Source organism: Callospermophilus lateralis, chromosome 15, assembly GCF_048772815.1.
Source record: "Callospermophilus lateralis isolate mCalLat2 chromosome 15, mCalLat2.hap1, whole genome shotgun sequence".
Taxonomy (NCBI): Eukaryota; Metazoa; Chordata; class Mammalia; order Rodentia; family Sciuridae; genus Callospermophilus; species Callospermophilus lateralis.
This window is the reverse complement of record NC_135319.1, coordinates 88,676,871-88,695,928: the sequence shown is the minus strand read 5'-3', so window position 1 is coordinate 88,695,928 and position 19,058 is coordinate 88,676,871. Positions and strand designations below refer to the sequence as shown.

The window sequence follows — 19,058 nt, the reverse complement described above, 5'->3', positions numbered from 1 at the left end:
TCATCAGCCCACACTTGAGTAGGGTCCATGGGGGCATAGCAGGATGTTGCTTCTTAGAGTAAGGCGGGCCTTTCTGAGAGCTTGCAGCCTTATAATAGAGGGTCCAAAGATCTCTACTCACACCTTGACCGTGGACACCACGTCTATCATTCCTTGGAGCTAGGTGAGGCAGAAGTTTGGCTCGAGTCTATCTAACAGCCCACCCCCATTGTAAAGATCTAACGTGCTCAGGGGCATCTTTGAAGGTGGGAAGCTTTAAAGTAATTTACCAAAAGGAGCCCATCCAGCCAGGAGCAGGCAGGGGCAGAGGCTCTTGTTGCACACTCTGCAGCCTTGAGTTTGCAGGTCTTCTTTAGTTCTTTCCAACTCCATATCCTTCTCACTCACCTGCTCCCCAGGTGACATGACTCACGGAGAGAGCTGGCATTTCAAGGGGCAAAAACATGGTCAGCGAGTTGAATAGGCACAGCCCTCTCCCCAAGAGCCTCTCAGACCCAGAATATGGTTTGGTGTGCTCTACCCAAAAGACGACTCTCGTGACACCACATAAGAGGGTCACACCCCTACCTTACATTGACCTTCAGCTGGCCTTCGTCCAGTAAATTTGGCAAAGTGGAAAGTTTGGGGCAAGGGGGTGAGACATGGGTCAAGGGTTTAGCAAACTGTCTTTCTGCCTCTCTGGGCTTATTGTATGTATGTTTTTTTCCCTAAAATTTGAAATCAAGGACAAAATTTATCCAAATCACTTAAGGGTCACAGATTTAAAATTAGACATTAGATACAGGCCACCCCAGGGCTGTGGATTATAGTGTAGCTTCATCTTTGCTTAGTGCATCATCGTTTTTGAGTTTCACGTGGTTCCATTTCCTCCTCCCAGAGCAGGTGGTGTTATCTCATTGTGAATGAGTCACTTGAAACTGCATGGGTTGGGTGGCCCTATGGTCGCATAGCTGGTGGGTGGCAGGACCAGGTAGGTGTGGGTATCAAGTCTCTGGGCCTGTATTCCACCTTCTTTCTAGCACCTTCTGTCTTGCTGGAACGATGTCACGTTGCACATTCAGCCAGCTGTGACTGTAGGATGTGAACCCCCCTGGGAGGGTGTGGGTCAAGGCTCTAGGTGGGGATATGCAGGAGGGGCCAGAGGCTGCACTTGCGGGGCTCTGAGCAGCTGGCACACCCTCTCTGCTCCTTAGCAGAGTAATGGGCACTGTGGACCACACTTGCATCACCTGGTGTCTTACGAATGTGGCGTTAGGAATGTGTTTATGCTGTTCCTGGTGTATGGACACATAGTCGTTTTATAGAGCTGCTAAGAAACAGCTTTCACTGTACACAATACTTCTTGCTTCTTTTGTGGGGGACTTTTAAAAACCTATCAAGATGACCATTTGAAATAAGTTTACATTTACAGAAATGGGGCAAAAAATAATACCAAGAGCTCCCTTGTACCCCAGCCCTGCTTCCCCTAATGCCCACACATAAGCTGTTAGTACAACCTTTATAAAGTTTTTTCTTAAGACAACAAGCACCAGTGCAACCTAAGGGCCTGTGACCTAAAAACTCTCATTCTAAAGGAGGCTGCAATAATTTTACAGCCTGACCCAGAAGTCCTTTGCAAGGAATCAAGAGAGGACACAAAGAGGGCTCCCAGAGAGCATAGACGAAGTAGGCTCATTGGTGTGAAACATAGCACACTTGCTGTCCCAAGAGAAGCTCTGGACAACTTGACCAGGATGGTCAGGGAGTTAGAAGTAGATTCACCTCTTCCTTAATTATGTGAACTTCTAGAATATTCTGATAAACATAAGTGGGTAGGGTGGGGGATGGTGCTGAGGTATGAAGATAGAAGTCACGTCCTTCAGTCATTCCGAGTCACTGGATGCCAGTAGTAGTGCCGTCTATATAAGATAACACTCAGCCATGTTCGGTTTCTTCTCCTAGCGGTCATTACACAGCTAGCCAGGGTACAGCTCAAGCCACCTTGTGCCTCTCCCCACCCTCTTCTGCAACCATCTGCTTAGAGAAGGCCTTTCCTCACCAGTGGTTTCTGTCTTCTCCACCTTATTCCAAAATGATGATTTTTTTTTTTTTTTTTTTGCAATAAGATGGTGACATTAGTTTTCACAAAGAAATCTCTCCTTCTTTAGGGCATAAGGGAAATGCTTTTACAGTAGCTTTTTAAAAACAGTTAAACATTTCCATTTTTCCATACCCTAAGTGGTCTCATGAGGCAAGACCATAAAAGAAACACGCTTTGTTGCTTATGAATCGCTCTCAGTGAAGAGAAATAAGTAACGCGGGAAGTCTGCATTGAATGGGAGTGATTAGGAAGCCGGGCGTCTGTTGTGATGCCACCTGTTTATTTCATTGGGAAATGATGGTCATTTGGGGAGGGAACAGGAATGAAAGGACATTGAGTGTGTAAGCTGGTGTCCCGGGAGAGGGGGGCAGGGAAGACCAGCCTGCTCCGTGTCTCTCTTTGCTTCCTGACTGCAGCCCGAGCTGAGTCAGCCTCCTCTCTCACTTGATTTATTCCTGGTTGCTATTTCCATGTGGCATGTGCTCCTCTTCAGAGGCCCCCGGGGAGCATCTCCAGTTCTGATTCTCAAAATCAGCCCTTCAGCGGGGACGGCATTCCTGGGGGGACGCACGCGGGCCCCGAGTTTCCAGCTGAGTTGGGCCTGACGGGACTGAAGTTTATGAGAAGTGTCAGAGAGAACCAGAAAATGCTGTGGGCCTGGCTGGGAAGTGCGTCCAGCGGCCGGCAGCCTGAGCCGGGGAGCCAGGGCCTTCTCCATGGGGCTCCAGGGCCTTGGAATTCACTTCCTTTCCCTCTGAGGTATTTCCGTCTTCCCCAAATGGGGTTTCCAGATCTTGTAATGGAGAAGGTCTGGATGATGGCGGGGAAACAGACTGACCAGAGAGGCAGGGAGGGGACATGTCGGGCAGGTGTGTGCCCTTCCAGCCCCAGCCCTTCAGAGCACCAACCCAGATCCGCCAGAGTCCGTTTCCTGAAAATGCTGCTAGTTGAAGATGTATCAAACATGGTATCAGGAGGGGGATCTGCTGCCAGAGCCCTTACAGCGCCCTGTTAACAGTGCACGCTTCTTGGCTTTGTCCTTGGTCATGTATATTGAACATTTCAAATTTTCATTTCCTCCTTAACGCAGCACAGTCCACCGGTTTCTGGCTTAAGCCCTGTGACCCTGAGTTGAGGGTGAGTTCCGTCCTCATTTAGTGATGATTCTTCAGTTTAACCAGGACACCCATGTGACGCTCGCTGTGCATGAAAGGGAGAGGCAGATCATATGCTCAGATTATTACTAGAAAACAGCTGTCCAGACAGAACAAGGACGGAGCTGAGCTGGAGGCAGTCCAGGCAGCTGGAGGTGCGTGGTGTGCAAGCTTGTGTTGCTGAGCCGACGTGCAGAGAGGGTGGACGTTGTCTATAGGTCAAGGCTGGCCGCCTGTGGACTATCCAGGTGTCTGCCCGCTGTGGGGTGGGCAAGGCCTCAGTCCATCTTACTGGCCCACCATCACTGCTTAGCTGCAGCCTCCCAGGCTGCCCACAAACTGCAGCTTCACTCGAGGTGTCTTGTGACTTTCTAGATTCTCTTTTCTACGTCTGCTGGACCATGTTCTCACCTGTAAGATCTTGCTGGGCTCTGTCCCCTGGCTCCTGCATATTGGATTTGTTTGTGGTTTGGTGAGTTGGACTACTTGGAACAAGGACAGCATCCTCATGCCACAGTTGGAGTTGGCCGCTGGCAGGAGCCACCTTGTCTGGCCAAGTGCAGATCAGTGATGTCCAAGCATTCTATGGCCAGGCCATCACTGCCCACTGGCCTGACCCCTCCTCCTTGCATCTGTGCAGCTTGCCTTTGCCTGATAGGACAGGAACGCTGAGCCATGATGAGTCCAAGTGAGGCCCATTACAGGAGCCAGCAGGAAGTTTGTGTGGTTTTGTCAGCCACAGTCAAAGCCCCCTGCTGACTGTCATGTCAGTCTTTTTCTTTTAAAAAGTGAGGTTGGTCCTTTTTCATTTATTGGCATGACTGGTGTTGATCCTCTCTAATGCTTTAATTGCAATATTTGTATTTTGTCATATTTACTCTATTTCTCTCTAAGGTATGTATTTTCAGCTTTCCTGTATCTGTATTTCTACACACATATGCACACACACACACACATGTATTTTACAAGCTTTGTGGTTTTATTCTAGTGATTACACTGATACTTAAACCTTTCTACATTTTCTTAGTCCCTGGCCTGCATGTAGTTGGGGGCAGGGAGGAAAGGAAGGGGAGCTGGGAGGACTGTGGAGACTGGACTATGTCCCACATTCTGCTCTCTCATGGGCTGGATTGCACACCTCCATCTCTGACATCACATCTTTGGCCAAGGAAGTTCTGAGCAACGTGAGCCACGTATGAGTGTTGTGTTGGTGGGCCAGTGCAGCCTGTGTTCCTTCTCCCAGCCTCTGTGGTCCTGGGGACAGGTGTCACCATCCCAAGTGACTGATGAGCAGAGCCTCCTGCTTTGGGGCCCACCCCGGTCAGGTAGCTTGTGCTGCACCTCAGACTCAGGCACGCCTGGGAGCCACCCGGGGATGGGCTTCAATGCAGATCCTGTCCCTGGTGGTAGGAGGTGGGGCTGGGATTCTGCAGCTCTCACAAGTTCCCAGGTGCTGTTAGAGCTGCTGGTTTATACATTTTTATTAGCAGTGCCAAGCCACTGGTATTTATTTGCTTTTGTTCTTTTATTTCTTACCTGCTACATAAGTTAGACTGGTGATTCTCAAGTGTGATTACTAGAACAGTAGCATCAGCAGTACCAGGCACTCAAGCACACGTTCTGGGCTCCACTCTAATAAATCTGCTGAACTGGAAACTTGGGGTGCACTCAGGGGTCAGTGTTTTTTAACAAACCCCCATGTGAACCTGATTATGTTACCATTACCATAGCTTTCCAGGCCTGTCCCTCACCGGTTAGGACTGTGTTTTGTGCTGAGCAACTAGACACTCAACAGTAAGTGGCTTGGAACTACAAGAAAGAATGGAAGAAATGTAGAGGTGGGCAGGCATGGCAGACCTACGTTGCCATCTTGAACCAAAGGAGGATTTTCTAAGTTAAAGGAAAGAAAACGAGGATGTTTATAGAGAGGCAATCAGCTGTGTCTGCCACAGAGGTGGTGGGACTTAAAGTCTCCATGATGCTGAGTAACAGTGTGTGAGGGAGGAGATTTCGTAGTTGTAATCAGCGTGTAGGAGGTTTAATTTACTAGTTCAAGATGATGCAGTACTAGGTGTAGATACATTCCAGCTGAGATGGGTTGGAGGTGGTGGACACTGGGTATCTGTGGAATCGTCGGAGTGGAGGTGAGACTCTAACTATGGAGGTGACAGTTATTGGTTGTAGAATTCATGAGGACAAGAATGTTGAGTTTTCACTGCTGCATCCTAAGTACCCCGTAATTGAGCCTGGCATATAGTAGGCACTCAACAAAGAGTTGTCAAATTGAAGATAAAGATGTTGATGTTTCCTCAAGAGAACCACAGAGACCAATATCCAACCCTCTTTCTCTTCCCTGAAATACTGAAAACTCTGGATTTCCAGGTAGCACAGTGAAAGTCTGAATTGGAAGCCCCACCTTCTTCAGCATGTACACACACACACACATCATGCATATGCACAAACACATACACCATGCACACACACACCATATATGTGCACACACACACCACACCGTGCATGTGCGTGTACACACACACACACACCATGCATGTGTACACACACACACACACACACACACACATACACAGTGATTCAAGGATGCGACTCTAGCCCTGAGCAGACAGTCACTCTGCAGGATCCTGACCAACATTCTCCTCTACTCCTCCCTCTGACACCTGGGAGATCAGCTTATTTTGATCAGCTTCAACGTGCAGCATTTCCTGCTTGGTAGTTGTGCAGAGCATCCGGGAAAACAAAAGCAGAGGGGAGATGAATGCTCTGAAATCCTCAGGCAAGAGGGAAAGAGTGGCTGTCAGCAGCAGTAAGCCACCCTCCTCCCTCCCGGTGGCCACACCTTGGTGGACATGTGCCTGTCACTGGGCATGGAGGAGGGCAGTCCTGTTCTGTAGTCAGCTGCCTCCAAAGTGGAAATTAAGAAGTGCAGAAGGCCACACGTGAATTCACTGGAAATGTGCCCTAGGGCATTTGGACAGTGTCACGCTGTCAGCATTTTAAATCTTTGTTGTTGTCTGTGATGCTGGGCACGTGCATGACCACTGAGCCAAACCCAAAGCCCGGTGTTTTAATTTTTGCATACTTTTCTGTAGTTCAAATAATTTTTACAGTAATCATTTATTCCTTTTACAATTTTGTTCTAGTCGGTTTGTTTGTTTGTTTATTTGATACTGTGACTAAAGGATCTGACCAGAACAACTATAGAGGAGGAAAAGTTTACTAGGGGGCTCACAGTTTCAGAGGTCTTAGTCCATAGACAGCCGGCTCCATTCCTCACGGCTCAAATATCATGGCGGAGTGTGTGGCAGAGGGAAGCAGCTCACGTCACAGTGTTCAGGAAGCAGAAAGAGACTCCATTCTCCAGATACAAATATCTCCCCAAAGCCACGCCCCCACTCCCACGTCCTCCAGCCATACCCCATCACTTCAGTTACCACTCAGTTAATCCCTATCAGAGGATTAAATCATTGATTGGGTCAAGACTCTTATAACCCAATCATTTCTCCTTGGAAACTTCTTGTATTGTCTTACATGTGAGCTTTTGCAGGATACCTCACATCCAAACCCTAATAAACTTATTAAAGATCTATCTCTTTAATAGAGATATGTCTCAAAACTTGATCACATCTGAAGTGATCATTAAATTTTTTCAAGTTTTGAGAAATGCTTAAAACACTTCTTATACTTCAGGGTCTTGAGTCAGGCTTTGAGAAAAAGGATTGTGGGAAAATTGGTAGCCTGGGATTATGTCTGAAGTGGAAGGTTGAAAGATGCAAGCTAACAGTGACCTGGAACGTGTTTCTTGACCATCTTTCGCAATGTAGTGGGTGTCATCCTGTTGCTAGAAAACAGGTGTGTGTGTGTGTGTGTGTGTGTGTGTTGTGTTGTGTTATTTCTGCTATCTAAATATGTTTGCTGTAAGACTTTTGTTCCTCACGCTGAAACCTCTAAAGACATCATTGGAAAATCAGCCCTTGACAGTTACCCAGCATCCTCTCTGGATATTCTCTGGGTTGGGGGAAACATGTGTTCCTACTTTGCAGCAACTGCACGCCTGAATCTTACTGTGAGAGTCGCAGTCAGTTCCCCACGTGGTATCTTGAAACTCGACCCCAGAACAACCTTCACGAGGACATTGGGCTCCCCCCTTCTCTGACTGCCCACCGGCCTTGCGCATTTGTGTCCTAATGCCCTGTGGCCATCTGGACACAGCTCCCCTTCCCAGCCGTCTTCCCTGGCTTCCAGCGGGGGAGCTCTTTCATAGACCACCAGTGACGGCTACTGCTTTCTACAAGTCCGTCTTCCTGGTCACCGCTCCTCTCCCCGTCAGGTCTGCTCTTCAGGAAGCGGCTGATGTTGATAGCAGAAGCAGTCTTTGCTGTCTAGGAAGGGCTGGCGTCTGCAGGAAGTCTTGTTTCCTGTGAGGGGAGGACTCGATCGATCATGGTGCGCTTTGTCTCTGGACGCCCTTCGTCCTTCCCGGCTGACTTCCAGGTTGGCCTTCGGGGTCCCGTTTTGTTCATCTTTCCTCTTCCCAGTGGCGCCAGCCCCAGCTCTGCCTTGCCGTGTGGATGGTCTCTGGGACCCTGAGGCTGGCAGCTTGCTTTGGTGCCTCTGCCGGAGCTGTTTACCCTGTCCGACTCCTCCCGCTCCTTCCTTCCTGCCCGGCTGCAGGGCTGCTCCGGAGGAGCTGAACAGAAGTATGCTGAAACGATTATGTCGACTTTGAACCCAAGGCTGGGTGGAGTGCTGTGTTTTGGTACCAAAGGGAGACCCGCGTTCACACGAGGAATTGTTTTAACCTGCAGCCAAAAGAGGATGCCTCCACCAGTTAAAGAAAGAAAGAAAGCAGAGAGAATGGGACCAGCCTTGCACCTATCACCACGTTCTGTCTCCCTGACTTGTCTCTCCAGAGGCCACCAGCTAACTCTGCTTTCTTTCATTTCGTTTTCCATGTGTTGGAATTGAAGGTGTTTCAGGTTGTCTCTCTCCTTTGAAAGGAGAAGAAGAATAAACTTGCTAGGAAGCTGCGCATTGTGTTAGTCAACTGTCTTTCACTGTAACAAAATACCTGCGATAAAAATGACTTCAAAGGAGGAAAGATTTATTTTGGCTCACGGTTTCAGAGGCTTCAGTCCGTGGTTGATTGGCTGCTGGTCTGAGGGTGAGAGAGCACATCACAGTGGAGCATGTGGAGGGGCGAAGCTGCTACCATCATGGCGGCCAGGAAGGAGAGAGAGAGTGGAAGAGGCCGGGTCACGAAACCTCCTTCTAGGCATGGACCTGTGACCTGACTTCCTTCCACGAGGCCCCATCTTTTAAAGATGGTGACCAAGCCTTTCAGGACATTTGAGATCCAAACCATAATATGTGCTTATTGAGTTCCGGTTGTTCCTACCTTCCTTCCTCTTTGGTGACTTCTGTGTCCATCCATGCGCATGCACCATGCAGTAGACTTCCCAGCCTGCCACTGCAGCACTCTTATGTCCCAGTGCCAAAAGAAGGGACGGCAAAGTCCTACTAAAAGAGAGAGTCCTCCATCCATTCACCCACAGGTGTCACTCAGAGCAGGCTTCTATCTGATTGACACCCACTCCATCAAGCCCACGTATTTGGTTTCCAGTTTAATGCTACAGTTCTGGGGTTTGCTGACGGAGAAGAAACAGGTGAAGAAGGAAGGCGACATGGTTAGCTCTATGTAATGCAGACGGCGGGCTTTAAAAGGCTGTGGGGGTAGAGAGCAGCCTAGGGCTACCCAGGGTAGAGACAGATAGCACTGGAACTTTTAGGAGATCTTGAGGCCCACCTGCAGTTAAGTTCAGGAATCAGTGTTTATGTTAATGCCCAGAGACACACACACAAGCTTCAATTACTGCATGACTAAGAAACAGGCAGTTAGTTGTAAGGCAATCCAGCTTTCAAAGGGGAATATCACCACCAGCAGCATTGAACTTGGGGAGGGAGGGATATGTCTTAGATTCAACGAGGCCTGCTTTGTTCAGAAATGCCTCTTTGGTTAGTTGGATGGTTGAAATCTGCTTCAAGAAGGCAGCAATCTGCGCAAAGCTGAGCCCCTAAAACCTCAGGAGATAATCTTTCTCTACCAGGATGAATGTTCTATAGAGATGTCGTTTCATCTTCAACACCTTTAACAAAATTTAAACTGACTTGTGTACACATGATTCTAAAGTGAGTTCTATATGACGTTTACTTGCCTTGGGCCATTGAGTGTCCCGGTCAGCTGTCCTCTCTGGGCGTGTGTGTCTACTATTCATGGTTTTCTTGCTCTTCTTTTGCAGCTGTGCTGGTCCTTCTTGGCAACCATTCAGCACATTCTGGCTTAATGTGAACTAAAGTACCACGTTGTTAGAACTGTGCCCGTGGTGGGCCAGGGGCTCAAGAAGGGCTCCTTGAAGGCCACCAAAGGTCTGTGGGTCTCCTTCATTCCGGGAAAGAAGCAGGAGAGTGCCTGTTCTATAAAAGTGGTTTATTCCAGAGACACTTTCTGGTGGGGCAGGTAGAGTGCTGAGGAAGGCCCATTCATTCTCACGCTGCTCCAAAGGCCTGCACTGGCTGCTGGGCCTCATCTACCCCAGGTCCACGCCTGGTCTCAGCTGGTTTGGATGATGGATTGCTGAGGGGCTTGCTCTCCCACACCTGCCCTGCTGCTTGGGTTGGCTTAGGATGTGCTTTTGACTGTGGAAAATGTCCTGCATTAAAACCTATCCCCAAGGCCCTCAGTTGAACAGGTCAAGGTTAAGAGCAGTAAATCTGGAGTGGCCCACTCTCCTGATCCTATTCCTGCCAGTCAGCATACCTACCACACATGATTTGTGTACCCATGATTCTAAAGTGAGCTCTATGTGACAGTTACCTGCCTTGGGCCATTGAGCGTCGCACACAGAGCCACTCCCGGGAGAATGTGCATGAACCTGCCTTCCTGATGCTCACCTGGGTCAGCCCCCTTGTTCAGGACATGGCTTACAATACCTTCCCCAGAATCGTATCCATGTGCTCCCAAAGACACTATGGCTCAGCCAATCTGTTGAACTCTCTGCTGGAGCTTTTGTCTAATAGACACAGTGACATCCTTACCTGAAAACAACTGGCTTTGTGATTGCTATTCAGGATTTTGGTAAGAAGAGCATCTTGATTAAGAAGTCCTGAAGACAAAAGAAGTCAGTAAAGTCATGTTTGACTCAGGTGTGTCACCCAGGAGGGGCTCAGAGGTTATGTCCGAAGCCTGGGTAACGTTTCGCCTAGGAGGTGGCTCGTGTGGGTTCCCTGTTAACTTGACATTGGAAATACAGTGCGTTTTTCATTGAGGAAAGCATAGACAGGCCCCACATTATGGTTCAAGGGTCTCTTCTGTGAGTCAAGGATATGAAATTGGTAGAAGCCATTCGTAACTGTCGGACAGAACATTTTCATTGGTTTTCTTTCACCCTGGTCCACAGCTCAATTCTGGGATAGGCAAGGTTGTGGATGGTGGAGCTGTGGACTCTCAACTGACTTTAGGAAAAGGAACATGAGAACATTACTCTTAAGGAAATTTGTGCTACCGCTGCTCTGCCACACGCCAGACCCAGGAAGGAGGCACAAAGCTTTAGTGGAGAAATAGAAATGCCGGACACAGGCCACTTCAGAGCCCACAGTGGCCGCGGGTCTTCCCTGGGGCGAGGTGGTTTAAAACGCAGGGCACGACTAAAGAGGGCGGAGACGGGTCTCATGCTCACCCTGTGAAGGCCCGCCTGCCGACACCCTCCGGCTCTGCATTTCAGAGTCCACAAAAAGAGGCCCAATCAAAAGGCTGTGGGAAAGCTCTTCCTTGGCAGCATGTTTTTCTTTCCTCCAGTAAGTGAACTCCATTCTACTTTCTGCCATTGGTTTAGCGCTCTTGAGCCGCTAGGGGAACATCTGCCACACACAGGGCCACTCCCAGGAGAATGTGCATGGACCCACCACAGCGGCAGTCTCCGTCAGGGCAGAGACCCCAGCAGTCAGCGCCGGGGGGGAGAGCTGGTCTGGCTCACAGTGTGGGCGGCTGCAGTCCACAGTTGGGTGGATCCCTGGTGTTGGGGCCCTGAGTGCGGGGTGGGCAGCACATCCTAGTGAGAGCTCATGGGGGAGCAGACCATTCACCTCCGGGCTGGGGTGGAGGAGAGCGGAGGCCACTGCTTGAGGTCCCACCACTTCCAGTGGCACCAGCTGGGGCTTTAGTACAAGGGCTTTGGGGGCCATTTAGGATCCAGACTACAACAGACAGATGACAGATGAAAAGGTCAATAGGTGATACACAGGTGGAAGAGATTTATGTCCATGAGTCTGTGAATAAACACACCAGCTTAAAGAACCAAACACAAGATGGATCTATGCCATCAGCCAGACTCAGTCTCTCATCCCTGATAGCTAATTTGTTTCTGGATTCTTTAGGAGAGCTTCGAATCAAAAGAGGCCGTGCAGAAAGGAATGACTGTTTTAGGGCTTTTTTTCTGCCTCCTTGTTTTTTACTTAAATAGAATTGATGACTTGTGAGGTAAAAGTTTGGAAAGCTATTTACGTACAATTTAGCAAAGTACAACTTTGCCACTAGTGGATAAGTCTCCTCTCCAAATGACAGGATCTAATAACAATGGTCTTTTCTCGTTTATTATTTTATTATGTACTTTTTAATCCTTTCAATGTATCAACCCCCCCCTGGAACCTGGTCCGAACGTCACTACATTTTGTTTGTTCAGAAGAACATGGAAAACCCAGTTTACCCCCTGGGTGAATCAGACCTTGAACTGCCAAGTTGACTCTCCTGGGCTGGACCCCAGAGCCAGGAGGGTGCTGGGGGTGGGGGCTTGGTCCCAAAGTCTTTGTGCTTTTCACAGGCTGAGGGCCTGGCCTCACCAGAAGTGGATTCCCTCAGCTGGGACGCAGAGGCTCAGGCGGACGGGCCGGGAGGCTCTGCAGCACCAAGGCCTTGCTGGAAGCTCCTGCTGTTGCCAGAGCGGGGGGTTGTGCCCCTTTCTTTACTGTGGAGAAGGGACTGGAGGGAACAGAGCGAGAGTCCTCTAACGACTTTTGTCACAGAGATCATTCCGCATGGACTCATTCTTTTTAACTGCTGTGAAGCATGTCACACACGATTTACTGACCCCGTCCACTGCTGGTGGGTGCGAGGCAGTGTCCAGCTCTGCCGCCACGGCGCAGAGGCAGGCAGCACGCTGGGCATGCCTGTGGGCCCACTGCCTGCGGACTGTGCAGTGATCTGATGAGGCAGGTCGACCTCTATGCTGGCCCCAGGACCTTGCCTGGCCTCAGCATTCCTGCAATGGTAACGATAACAGGGCTTATTAAATGCTGGTACTGAACCAAACACGTCACGTGCATTATTATTATATTAGTACCTCCACTTTAATAGTTGATATTTTTGATATGTACAAGTAAACTATATAAATATTACATTTTATTATATAAAGTGAGCGATGTAAAGAATTAAATGAATACCATTTAATATTATTAATTTATTATTACCTACATTATAGTGGAGGCTGGGTAGTGCAGAGATGGGATTTGAACCCAGGTACTTTGGCCCCACAGTCGAGGTGCTAAACCTCCCATGGGGCCCTGCAAAGCTGCAAAGCTCTCCGCCGTTTCCAGAGCTGGGGGCAGTAGACCTCAGTACTTCAGATGTGGTCTTGTCCGATATTTTGAGCACAACTTTCATTTTATTTTTAGTAGAAACAAAAGTATATTCTGGAAGCACCAAGGAGCAGCACGGAGCAGCGTGTGTGTCATTGTCTGCTCCCCCAGAGGAACAGAAGCCCATTAAACCTTTCCCTCCCGATGGGGACAGGCCACCAAGCGATGACTGTGAGTCTAGCAACCTTTTTGAGCCCAGAGAGAGACAACATCCAAGCCTCCTGAGTCCCAAAGTCCCTATGCCTGGGTTTCTGTGCCCCTTGCAAGAGGCAAGGCCATCTCTGCAGGAAGACAATGGTGCTCAGATAGAAAGAGGGCTTCCCGAAGGTAAGGAGCAGGGGCGGTCCAGGGGGTCCCTTCTTGATGCTCGTGGGAGGCAGCGCAGGCTCCCTGGCTTTGCTAAGAAATGGCTGCTGGGGAGACAGCCTGCCCGCCAGACTAACCCAGGCCCCGGATGATTCACGGGCAGGGACCACGGTGTAGGGGTGTGGCCATGTGACACTTATCAATATGAGCACAGGGACCTCCATGCCCTCAAGGCAGGTCCTGTTCGCGGCCTCTCAGAGGAGGGAACCCAGTAGGACACAGGTGCAGTCTCTGGGGCGGTTGAGCTGCTGGCCACCTGAATGTGCAGAGAACGACGATGTATAAAGAGACACAAGCGTGTGATGAGATGGTCTGCGGTGCCTGTTACGTCAGCATAAGAGCAGGGTTTCCTGTTACTCTAAAGATGTTCTCAAACAACTACAGAAAGGGCAGAAAGAAAGAGGCTTGATTATAATTAATAAAAAATTATGTCACTCGGAACCTAAATTAATCCCTAACTCTTCCCTCATTAGCCCATCACAGAAGCAATTATTAAACAGCCACTGCATACCAGGCTCTGGGGTCAGTGTGTCCACTCCAGACTCTCAATCCTAGGTGGAAAGGTCGGCAGCAGGGCTGCGTCTGAGGGGTGAACCAGAGGAAGCCGAGGACGGCCCTGGCACTCAGGGACGGTCTGGGCAGAAGCGTCTTCCCCTCAAAAATGGTTTTGAAGAGAAGGTGAAGCCTTCCCTGAAACCTTGGAGATTTAAAAATCAGACCCGAGGGCAGAGGGCACCGCAGGCAGGGGAGGCTCACGCCCCCGGAGCTGAGGAAAGGCAAGGGCTAACACTGGAGCGGCAAGGGGCATGCACAGGTGCCATGTGCAGGGCCGGGGCCTGGTGTGGTCATCGAGGGTCCCATGGGTCAGGTCAGAAGACCCTTCTGAACCCACCAAGGGGGTCTGGACTGAAGGTAGGACTGAGGCCCTGCAGGGAGAAGACACGGCGAGATTCCCTCTAAAGGTACCGTCTCAGGAGCAGAGAGGGTGGATAGGAGCAGGGCAAGGCTGAGCCGAGACCCAACAGGAAAGGGCAGCAGAGGGTCCCTGGGTGGAAGGGTACTGTGGTGGAGACCTTCTGCATCTGACAGACAGGTCTTATGATGAGCAGCGAGGAAGAGAGGACTACTAGGACGGGACAACAGTGGAGAGGGAGCCAGAGGCCTGTGGCTTTCCCGTGAGCTGGAGAACACCCTGTCAGCAAGGCCTAGGGGGCATGTGGGAGGGGGCCAGCCTCGCGGCTGAGTGGTAGCTCTCAGCCAACTGGACCTAGTTGTCACTCCTAAAGTGGAAGGGCCATGGGGAAGTCCTCCAGTAGGACGAGAGCAAAGGACAGATGGTGTGGGAGCCTCCAATGGAGTGGTGTTGGGAGAGAATCTCAGTGAGGTGGACACTCAGGAGATAAAGGCCCGAAGGTCCAGTCAGCTTGGGCTATAGGGAGTAGGGAATGTTGATGGATTTTGAGTGGACAGTACAGCTAGTCCTGCCACAGAGGATGAAGTGACAGTGACAGCCTGGTTTGTATGAGCTGTATCTGGTGGCCAGGTGAGACTCCTGAGGCCACCTCACCTCTCCTAGAAGGGCCAACTCCTTTTAAGCACCCGGCATGGAGCTCTGGGCAGATGGAGACTGAGTAGGACGTGGTCCAGCCCCTGGAGAGCCTCAGGCGGGTGGGGTTAAACCGCATCTTCTGACCCCACCTCCTGGCTCATGCTGCTGGGTGGGCGTAAGGTGGTCCCCTCCGCTCCCCACAGCGGAGTCAGGCAGGAGGAGAGGGCTCTGCCTGGAGAGGGAGAAGGCGCCCTGGAGGTTGGAAGGTAGAGGTGGGAGGTCAGGAAGGTGCTGCCGAGCCCAGGGCGAGGGGTGGTGTGGCTGTGGTCGGGTGGGGAGGGTGCAGCCGGAGCAGCAGAGGGAGCTTGGTAAGGGGGGGCTAAGGATAGAGATCCCTCGTGTGTCCCAGGCCGAGTGCTGGTCAGGAAGGGGCCAGTGAATGCTGCGAATCTCCCTCCTACCCCCTCAGAGGCTGCCCTACCTGAGGTGCTGAGGAATCTACCCATTTCCTGACTGTTTCCACGAAGGAAAATCAAAATGGCCCCAGGAAGAGACTGGAACCAGCCCTGAGAGAGCAATCATTCCCATCACTTACGTAAAGCCGGCAGCAGACTGTGGAAAATGAAGGGGAGGATGAGTGAACGAGCACCGTCCCCCGTCCTCATATCATCACCGCGGCAACCACGAGACAGATGAACACGCTGTCCTGAAGCAACCCAACTGTGGCCACGTTCAGGGCACACTTAACGGGAAGCCCAGAACAGGAACGTTTCTTCTCAATTTGAGCAAGGCCTTCTAAACACCAGGAGCAGGAAGTACCTCCATGACATAATTAGCCAGTCGTGAAGTGGAGATGACTGAACGTTCTTCCTCGTCACCGTGCTGCCTGGAGGGTCTGTGACGAGGCCTCATCTTGTTGGCTTAACGAGGACCATTAATAACCCACCGGCGTTTCTATTTTCAAAATTGTCTTCTGTGTCTAATAGTGTTGAGGAGCCAGGCGAGAATCCGTCGTCGGTGCCCTCTAAATGGAATTCTAAATTTCTCCTAGGAGATTACACGTGCTGTGACCTGGTTGTAAAAATAAAAGAATGTAAGAAGAGTGACGACCCCACTGTGCCTGAGCCCTCACCAGAGCCGCCCTCACCAGCAGCCCCCCAGGGAGCAGAGACCCTTGACCTGTCAGAAGAGGGTTCTGAGCTCGAGCAAACGCCTGGCAACTCCTTGACCTTGCAGGTAAGGCCTCTGTGTGTCCAGCCAGATTCCTGCCAGGCGGGGAGGCCTTCCCTGGCCTCTGAGGCTGGGAGCTGATCCCCGTTCCTAGAGGCTGTGGGACACTGGGCAGTTTCCCTAACCTTTCTGAGCCTCTGCTTCACTGTTTGATTAATGGATCTAGAGACACTGACCCCACAGGTTAGAATCAGGATCAAATGCTATCCACGGTGACAGTGGTCATAGCGATGACAGAGGGGCTCAAAGTTTACACAGGACGCTTTATAGGCCTCAGCACCTTTGATCCTCAAATGACCCCCAGCAGGCAGGAGTCCCTAAATAACCCATCTTCCGATGAGACTTTGAAAGATTAAGGAAGCTTCCAAAAACAGGTGGCCATGACGTGAAGGATAGAGATGATGTGATTGGATGTTTCCTAATTATAAAAATGGTGTGTGCACATTTTTTTTAAGTTATAAAAATTAGGAGGGCAAACGAACTCAGACCTGCCATGGTGTATTGATGGCCGGCCACACCCCAGGGCAGGTGCTGGGTCTGCTGTGATTGTCCCTGCAGAGGCGGAGATGGCTCCACTGGTCAGCTCCTGCACCCTGGGGGCTCAGTGGGCCCTGCCAAGTGTTCATGGTGCCCTGAAGCTTCCTGAGGCTCCTGGGCTATCCTCAGGTGGGAGGTCAGCTGCCTAGTGGCCACTCTTGGGCCAGCAAGGTGTCCACAGGGCCGTCTCTCCAGCTGGGACCTCCTCTGACATCAGTACATCCAGTGACAGGTGCCTTGTCCCACCAGCAGCCACAGCTGGCATATGGCAAGGAGACTCCTTTTCTGCCACAGCTGCCAGGGACACATATGTGACACAGATGGAAGCCACCATGCCCTGTCCCAGGGAGCCCTGAGTTCCAGTGGGGTGGGGGAGGATGGGTCAGAGCAGCATGCCCAGAGAGCCTTTGCAGAGCTCGGGGCAGGGCCTGTGAGAGAGGTGTTGTCAGTGGGACATGCCGGGGCCTTCCAGGGCTCACAGCCTCGCATGGAGAAAAGCAGGTGTGATTCATCATTGCACAAGGTGGCCTGTGAGGCCCTGGGATGCTCAGGCCTAACCCGAAGATCCAACAGGGCTTACTAGCAGGGACAGAACTCAGCCAGCGGCATGGCTGTGCATGGTGCCTCAGGCAGGGGGACGGTTTGAGCAGAGACATTCAGAGACCAGGAGTTACATCAGGATAGGTGGCACAGGAAAAAGCACAGGACTGGCACAGCTGAGGGGCGCCATGCAATCTTCTAAGCTACTAGCTACCTCTGTGTTTGCATCTGTCCAGTGGGAATAAACACAGCTGCCTTCCAGAAGGAATGTGGGGATTCCCAGGGACAAGTCCCCAGAGAGCGCCTAGCCAGGTCTGGCAGGGTGGCACTCAGTCTCTTCAGCAAACCTGTGTGAGTGGCTTAGCATAGGGAGGTGGGGGCACGGGGCTCACAGGGCGTGGTAGGACTTCTGACCAATCCTGGAGCCCAGAGACCATTCTGCACAGGCAGAGATTCCCTCCCAGCACTTCCACCCGGGGGAGAGCTGCTTTCCCCCAGCCACGGTCATGGCCTCTCCCGAAAGGCCCATTTCCCCCTGGTTGGATGGGTGATGTGTGTTTGTGGCTTTAAAGGCTTCAACCCCCACCAGGAGCAAGTGACTCAGAGCTTGCATTCTGCCCCCACCCATGTCTCTCTGGAATGGGGGACACCGGGCACTCAGATTTGGGTCTGTTGGCAAGGAGCGGTTTGAGTGGTGGAAGTGAAAGGGGCAGCTGTTCTCATGATCTGGGCGCTAGTTTCTGCTGGGTGCCACTGCACCGGGGCTCTGGGTGCTGGCCAGAACTGACCACCAGGACCCGTGTTGGCCACACAACTGTACCTCTTATGTGAGGTCATGGCAGAAAACTGTGATATGTTTTTGCCCTGTGGCTTTTGGTCTCTGAACGTCACACTTCTAATTGGCTTCTCTTGGCCAAACCGATGGACGTGTTGCCTTTTGATGTCACTTATCCTAAAAATGAAACGTTTTCTGTGTTCCCACCAGGAAGCGCTGGAGGCCCACAGGCCTCAGTTCATTTCTCGCTCTCAAGAACGGCTGAGAAAGCTGGAGCGCATGGTGCAGCAGAGGAAGGCCCAGCAGACGGGGCACCCAGAGCAGAAGCAGAGCCGGCTCCCCGTGCGCGCCAACAAGAAGCAGTTCACCGTTCCCCATCCTCTCAGTGGTGAGCCACAGGTGGCTGGGAGGATGGAGGAGACGGGGAGGGGACCCTGGGGCCTTCTCCTTCTCCTGGGAGGGTGGTTCCCAACAATGCCACTGACACGTGCAGAAGCAACCCTTGGCGTCATGGAGCCTGTTCTGGGACCAGCCCATTTTGAGAGATTCCATGCGGGCCTCTCACTCCTCAGAAAGATCATGGGACACAGTTTACCACTCTAGCTGGGAAAGAAGCCACACCACCACAGCAGCCAGGACAGCAAGTTCACATTCCTGGCTCCTAACTCGTGTTTGCAAGAGATCCCCTTTGCCCTTCATAGATTGCAAAACACGTCTCAGGGCCAGAGGTCGACTCCAGCTTGTCTACATCAACATTCATCATCTTGAAACCCCTTCCCTGCGGCGAGCTCAGACAAGGGATGGCCAGCTCGAGGGGCACTGTGAGGCCAGGGTCGAGCTGCCCTGGGAGGAAGGGCACTCACTCTCATGGGAGAAGGAGTTATCAGGAACCTTCTCTGGGCGAGCATCATGCAGGGAGCTGGGAACACCACAGTGGGCAAGACTGACCCCAGTCCTTCTTTCATGGACCTTATAAACAGACTATTAAACCAGCCAGAATCACAAGACAAGATGAGGCGAGGGTGGGGGACACTAGAGCACACACTTCACAGCCTGCCAACCCAAATGTTAGGCTCAGGAGGCCTGAAGAAACCTCAGTTTTATTCCTTTGGACAAAGGAAT

The 19,058-nt window shown here is 51.2% G+C and overlaps 1 protein-coding gene across 2 annotated transcripts in view; it reads left to right on the top strand.

The window, feature by feature from the left end:
• Positions 1-19,058, top strand: part of C15H10orf90 (chromosome 15 C10orf90 homolog) — a 186,541-nt gene that overhangs the window by 148,770 nt on the left and 18,713 nt on the right. The window contains exons 5-7 of one of the 2 annotated variants that reach the window (XM_077105481.1): positions 12,976-13,266; positions 15,906-16,090; positions 18,147-18,324. In XM_077105481.1, coding sequence (XP_076961596.1) covers positions 12,976-13,266; positions 15,906-16,090; positions 18,147-18,324 — 654 coding nt within the window. The remainder of the gene's footprint in view (positions 1-12,975; positions 13,267-15,905; positions 16,091-18,146; positions 18,325-19,058) is intronic. The other variant, XM_077105482.1, reaches the window with a different exon arrangement.